We start from the raw sequence: 6,792 nt of genomic DNA, 5'->3' as shown, positions 1-6,792 counted from the left end.
GTTTCGAGGACTTCTAAAGGCCTCTAAATAGACCTCTTAGCTTTTAGGAAAAAGTGTGGAGAAAGAGACACAAGCTCTGGAAAGGAACTAAAAGCTAGATCAAGAGGCATTTGGGTTTTTCTTCTCTTCCACCTTTTATTTTTGTTAAGTAGTTTATATTTTAAGTGAGGTTAGATTGAAGTCCTAATCATGTCTTTTTAGGATTTCAATATTGGCGCATTTGCTACAATTATATTTTGGTGTATTTAACTTGATTAATTCCTGTTATCTTGATCATATGTGTTTGCCTGATCAACATATGCATGTGGTATGGACTAATTAATTAAATCAATTTGAATGGCCGTGTTCTGGGTTTAATAAGAGTAACAAAATAAATCCACATCGGGTTCTTGGGTTAATCAACATAGGGAACCGGGAGTAGACACCCATGCCCTAGGCCTCATATGTTTGTCGTTTTCTACAGATTTATGCTTTCTTAAAGAACAACTTAATATACACCCATGCTAAATCCTTTAAGAAAGACAAAAAAATTAGAGTAGACACCCATGCCTAATTCGTTACTTAGAGAGATCAATAGCTTAAGGAGTAGACACTCATATCCTTAGGTTAACAAATATTAAATATACCAGTATGATTGGCGCATAAGCATATTGTTATCTTAATTAGTCTGATTAGTGGTAGATATCAAACCCTAATCCTTTTTAGTTTTAGTTTATCTTTTATTTTATTTATTTGTTTTAATTCAATCGTAACAATTGAATTTTATATGTTAATTAAATAGGAAATTAATTCTAAACATAATTTAGCAATTCTCGTGGAAATGATCTCATATTTGCCTGCTATACTATTGTTTGATATTGTGCACTTGCGAGTAAAACGTACAATTATTTGCCAATTAATTTAGGTAGATATTTGCACAACATCCCCCTCCAACATTTTTGCTCAGAAAAAAAAAAAAAAAAAAAAAAAAAAAAAAGTAACGCTTAATTGTTAACAAAAATGGTCTCATCCTTGACTCCAAAATTTTCATTTTCAGAATCCAAAAACACAGAAAGAAAAAAATAATAAAAAAAAATTGTATAAATAAAATGAACAAACGCGTCAATTCAATTTTTTTTTTTGTATGAATCAATTTAATTGTTTCGTAAACCTAAATCCAATCAACAAAGTAATATCCAAACGGATATGAATGCACCAATGCGTTTTTACCAATTATAACCTCAATAACATCAAGAGAACAGAAAAAATCCAAACAGATCTGATGAAAATTTTGGAAAAGTATCGTAAAAATGTATAAGAAAAATAAGATCCATATGAGAAAAGCTAGACGGGAATGAGATGGATGATTACTGAGAATATCATTAGTGCTAGACGGTGGGTGGTGGCTCGTTGTTGGAGATGCGGGTGGTTCGTCGTCTCGGGTGACTGTCGGTGGGGAGGGAAAAGTGGAGATGAATGGTGGGAATTTTGAAATCTGGGGATTTTGAGTGGGTGGCTCGTTTCTGTTAAAGTAATGATTAAGTGATTAAATTTACTCATTCCTATCAACTTAAGCTTATGAAAAACTGATAATTTAACATGGTATCAGAGTCAAATGTCATGAGATCGAATCTTGACTCCGTCAAATCACCATAATTTAAATTAAATATAAACTGGTAATTTGACAGTCTCCAAAGATGTGGGTGGCTCGTTATCACCAGCGTTGCTGCTCGTTGTCGAGGGGGGGAGGGGGGGAGATGGAAGATGGAGATGGAAGGAGAGAGGGAGAGAAAACGCTCGGTGAAAATGAGATGGGAGGAACGAGTTTGCACTACACGTGTCATCATTCTAAGAATATTTTGCCCATATTTTTCTTATATTCTTTTATAAATTTAATATATAAATCATTAAATTTGGAATATGATCTTATCCGTTTCAAATGAAATGAAGAATATTCATTTAGTGTAAAATGAGGAGTAATAATGTATGATCCATCATTGACTTGCGTGCATTAGGATATCTCAATTTCATATGAACTAGATAATATCTAGTTAGGGCCTATTTGAGATTCCGTTTGAGGGGCTTAAAAGTGTATTTAATATTCAAAAAGTCCGTTTGAAAAAAAAAAAAAAAAAAAACGTTTTTTTACTTAAAAATTCTATTTCTCAAACCAATCCCAAATAGGCTCTTAGTTATATTGGAGGGGTATTATTGTCCCATCAAAAAGTGAAAAGACAAAAATACTCCTTCAACTTGTGTAGGATCCATATAATCCATAAATCTAATAATTGAATTATAGGAAAATATGAAAAAACTATGGGCTAAATATTAACACCTAGCATTTCTCCTTTTTTTTTTTTTTAGTTTCTCCACGTGGTACCAATAATTTACTCATATTTCTTCCATATTTTCTTACAAATTCAATAATCAACCATTAAATTTGTGGGATCCACCATTAATTTATGAAAAGCTCACATAAGTCCACAAATTTAATGACTAATTTATAAGATGAGATGAAAAATATATGAGAAAAATATTAACAATAATCATTTTTCTAAAAAAAAAAATTATTGAAAAACAAACTTTTTTACTTTTATATACTAAACATTCATTCGTATATTTTTTTTTTTTTCTACCTCAATCAAATTTAGCTACAGGTTGACGTCACTAGCCAATGCCAAACAGCCCAGGAAGAATTGGAGCGCACAGTGAGAAAAATGTGATGGTTTGGACTTTGGAATATTTCGGGTGGCTTCAATCCATTCAACATTGGTTGGCGGGCACAGAGAGGACCCCAGAAAGGACAATGATAAATACCATAGCTGTCTATTTCTTCTTCTTCTCCTCCATCATTCCTTTTCAGAAGTGAGAAAGCAAAAATGAGTGGTATGGTGATGACTTTGACTTCACCTCATCCTACGTTTCCCATCAGTCTCCTCCATTTTTTTTTTTTTCCCCCTCTGTCTCTCTCTCTCTCTCTTTTCCTTTGATGCAGGTATGATTGATTGATGCAAGAACGCTTCGGAGAATCCGAAACAAATTCCAGTTCTCGGTCTCGGAGGAGGATCTGCGACAGACCCATTTGATCTTTTTGGTCTCTTTCAATTCAAGTGAAGAATCATTTCAGTTCCAGGTCTGATTCTGTCCATTTTGCCCCTTAACTTGTAAGTAATTGTTTGTGGATTTCTATAATGTTGCCTGAACCCTGCGGGTGCGGGTCGGACCTGCTTCTATCTCTGCCGGATGATCTATTCTCCATAGTATCTCGGTCCCTCTCTCCGAGGGACCTATGTAATCTCAGTTTATGTTGCCGGAGTCTGTCTGCTCTCCTGGCCTCTGAGAAGGTGTGGCTCACTCAGTGTGAAATGATGTGCATAGTGCCCCGCACACACCTTGCTGAGTGGCGAATGGGTGTCTCATCTTACAAGGCGCTTTGCCGCTTTCTCATTTGCATTCAGCCATTGATGGGAATTTGGGTTCACCAAAACCCTGAGCTTGGCAACGTAGTCTATGTCATGCCCGGTTTTCTTTCGGCTGTTGGATGCCGGATAATCCCACAAGAGCTTGGTCCATTAGGCATTGAAGATGGCCCCATCCTATGGGCCCCGGTGTTTGAAGTTGTTAGTAATCTTGATGGCTCCGCCGCATTTTTTCTACATGGAAGGGAGAACGGACATGACTATTTCTATCCTGGTTCAATCAAGCCTGTGGAGAGGACTTGCAATGTGCTACTGCTTGAGGTTGGGGCTAGGCAACAAGAAAATGAGTGTAAATTGTTGCATAGTAAGAGCTTTGTTCACGATTCGGATAAGGATCTTAGAAAAGTTTGTAGGTCAAGTAGTGAAATTTCAAGGTCTCAGAGAGTGCTTGGAAAGAATGAGGTGAAGGTGCCATTCAGTCGATTGGCTTTTAGTGATAGAAGAAAGCTGTTGAGTATTGTTACCAGCCAAATTCGTCAAAGGCTTCCTCCTGATTCAACAAACAGGCCACTATTTCCACGGTTAAGGGATGATGAGGATAGCTTTCAGAAAGATCTGGTGTTCTTAATGGAACGGAGATCACTGCTTATGCAAATGTGTAACCTCGATGGTCATCAAATCGATTGGAAGGCAAGTCCTGAACTGCCCTCTGATCCTAACCAGTTGGAATTGAGCCAGATCATAAAGAGTCTTGATCGTCCAAGTGGCTCGTGCAATTCTATGAATGAAGATGATGAACACACAAAATGCACTAGGAAAAAAACTCTTGGTAGGTACTTTAGGGATAGCCTTAAACAGATCCTGGGGAGGTCCAGCTCGATAAATGGCGGTGCTGCTATTTCGAAGAATGGTTCTTCGAGCAGTGAGACTAAGCATGCCCATCTTCATGAGTTTTTGAGATCAGGTGATGCAATAAAACTTACATTACATGCTACCACTGTCAAGTTATCTTCTTACCGAGCATGGCCTAACATGCATGACAGTCGGTTTGCCCTTTACAAGTTGCCCATGAGGGTCGCAACGGCTGACCATGAGTATGCTGGTTTATGGGGAGGCACTTTTGGCTGGCCTCCTGGGAGGCCTACTCAAGACAAGCCCAGAAAGGCACTCTTCTTTCTTCTGCTTTCTTATGAGGAGTCCCAAGAGCAACGACATCTTATTGCGACCAAAATATTGGAAGGCACCCATTATGTTCTGCATCCTAATGGCTCAGCCATGTTTATAGTCAATATGGATGAACCGTCACTTGATCCATTTCCATGGGATAGTGATGCAGATTCTCCTCCTGTGAACGTAAAGCAGGCTTTTATGGGAGAGGGTATTGCAAATGGTTTTGGATTCAGATATCCTGGCGCAAAGCCTGGTTCCCTCTTTGCATTTCAAAATGGTCTCCTTGCTTTCATTTGGAAGGAATCCAGGGCAGTCTTGACCTTGCAGAGACTTAACTTGCAAGAGCTGCTGAAGAAAGGTGAGCGAGTGCCTGCACTACCTCCAATTGCCAACTTTTCATACTTGACTAGGTCAAACTCGAATGTGTTTGCGGGCTTCTCAAACCCCTCAACTTGTCTGTCTTCACCAAGGTTTGGCTTACCCCTTAGATGAATTCTTATATTGCTGATCTCTCTCTCTCTCTCTCTCTCTCTCTATCGATAATTGATATGGTCTTCTTACTGATATGCATTAGTCCTTTTTTTATGAAAATTTGCTTCATAGAATATAAACGCTTTTTGACATTTGTGGTGGTTACTCTTGACTTAAGTGATGTGGACATATCCAATGAGAAAGGTTGACGATTTTGTATGAGTTACAGAAGTATGAATATGTATACGGTTAATGAAAAACATTAACAAACAACTTAAAACACAAAACACTTAAAAAAAAAAAAAAATCATTTTTATGTCACATCATAACACGTTTTAAATTAAAAACAAAAAAGGCATTATAAAACAGAGCCTATAGTTTTTTTTTGGCTCTGTTTTGTGATGCTGAACATTGTTTAATGTTTCAGCTTTTGGGAATGATAATTGATAAGACATCTTTTTTTTTTTTGATAGGTAATAATTGATAAGACATCTCATTGCTGACAATTGACATATGCCTCTTGTAACTTACAGCTGTACAATTTTTGTTTTCTGTTCGCTTGTTGCATGAGTTGGAATCCTCCACTTTGTTGTATGCTTAGGTTTGAAAGGTCAAGAATGAATAATATGATTCAGAAACAGGGATATCCTATTGTTTGATAAAGGAAAGTCCAGAGATAGGTTCTGGTACTTTCAGCATAAGAACACATATTGTTGAGAACATGGCGCCCTAATTTTGCTTATTGCCTTGTCTTCTTTGGGCATCATACTTAAAACAAAACATGACTCAGCCAATTGACATTTGACTTCTTTTTGTTTTTTGCTAGGCCCTCAGCCAACTGATATTTTCTCCATCCTTCCTAGGAGGTTTCATTTTGGATATAAGCAAATGGATTCTTGATAAATTCAAGTAAGCTTTCTGGAATCTGAGACATATCTGCTACTTAGGGAGTTATCATCTAAGCGTCCCTTGGGTTTTAAGTTGTAGTAGTTAAACTTTTCTTCCCAATCTGATTGATGCTTCACTGATAATATCAATGTGATATTATTTCTTTTGCTCTCAAGTCACCAACTGAATGAGCTTTTGAGGTGTGGCACCATGTTTATCTTTGACAAGCAAAAACCACTTCTAAGATAGATAATAGGCATTTGAATTACAGTAAAAAGATTTAATGACATGTTGTGCTGCCTGCCATCGTTCTGATTCTTCATATAATAGTTATATAAAGTTGCAAATTTCCCGCTCCTTCAATGGTTCAATGACATCGGACTTTATCTATCCACCCAATCATTTAAGAGAAATACTAGAGGTCAATATTTTTTTCATCCATCTTATCTTACAAATCAACCATTAGATTTGTGAACTTATGTGGACTTATGTGGACCCTGTAGATCTAATGATTGTTCTATTTAATTTATAGGAGAATATGGACCAAATAGAAAAATCTTATTGACTCCTAGCAATCATTTAATGCTCCTAGATGCTGCTAAGTTCAGATGGATGCAGTCTTCTGTTGTATGTGAAAATGAAACGTTAAGGAGTTTGGATTGCAGATTGTTTAGAGGCAGGTTAAAAGTACATCACCCACTTTTCTAATTGCTATTGCATATGAACCTAGTAAAGTTTCTTGGTACACTAAAAACATAACCGTCCTCTTTTCTTTCAATTTTTCTTTTTCAATTATATTTGGGGGTATATATATCTATGAAATGAAAGTAATTAAGATGGAATGGGACAGAAAGTATTGTCATGT

General features: G+C 36.7%; 1 protein-coding gene across 1 annotated transcript; it reads left to right on the top strand.

The window, feature by feature from the left end:
- The first annotated feature begins 2,772 nt into the window (after nucleotides 1-2,772).
- On the top strand, nucleotides 2,773-6,214 carry LOC132166241 (F-box family protein). The gene is made up of 2 exons (XM_059577020.2): nucleotides 2,773-5,038; nucleotides 5,866-6,214. Exons 1-2 carry the CDS (start codon nucleotides 3,171-3,173, stop codon nucleotides 5,879-5,881), a joined length of 1,884 nt encoding a protein of 627 aa, XP_059433003.1. The 5' UTR covers nucleotides 2,773-3,170; the 3' UTR covers nucleotides 5,882-6,214.
- Nucleotides 6,215-6,792: the final 578 nt, after the last annotated feature.

This window comes from Corylus avellana, chromosome 11 (assembly GCF_965113065.1).
Source record: "Corylus avellana chromosome 11, dhCorAvel1.hap1.2, whole genome shotgun sequence".
Taxonomy (NCBI): Eukaryota; Viridiplantae; Streptophyta; class Magnoliopsida; order Fagales; family Betulaceae; genus Corylus; species Corylus avellana.
Note: the sequence above shows the minus strand (reverse complement) of the source record. Positions and strands in the feature narration are given on the sequence as shown.

Bases quoted from the DNA above. Each gene is read 5' to 3' on its own strand.
- LOC132166241 (XM_059577020.2), top strand. From the start codon at position 3,171: ATGTTGCCTGAACCCTGCGGGTGCGGGTCGGACCTGCTTCTATCTCTG.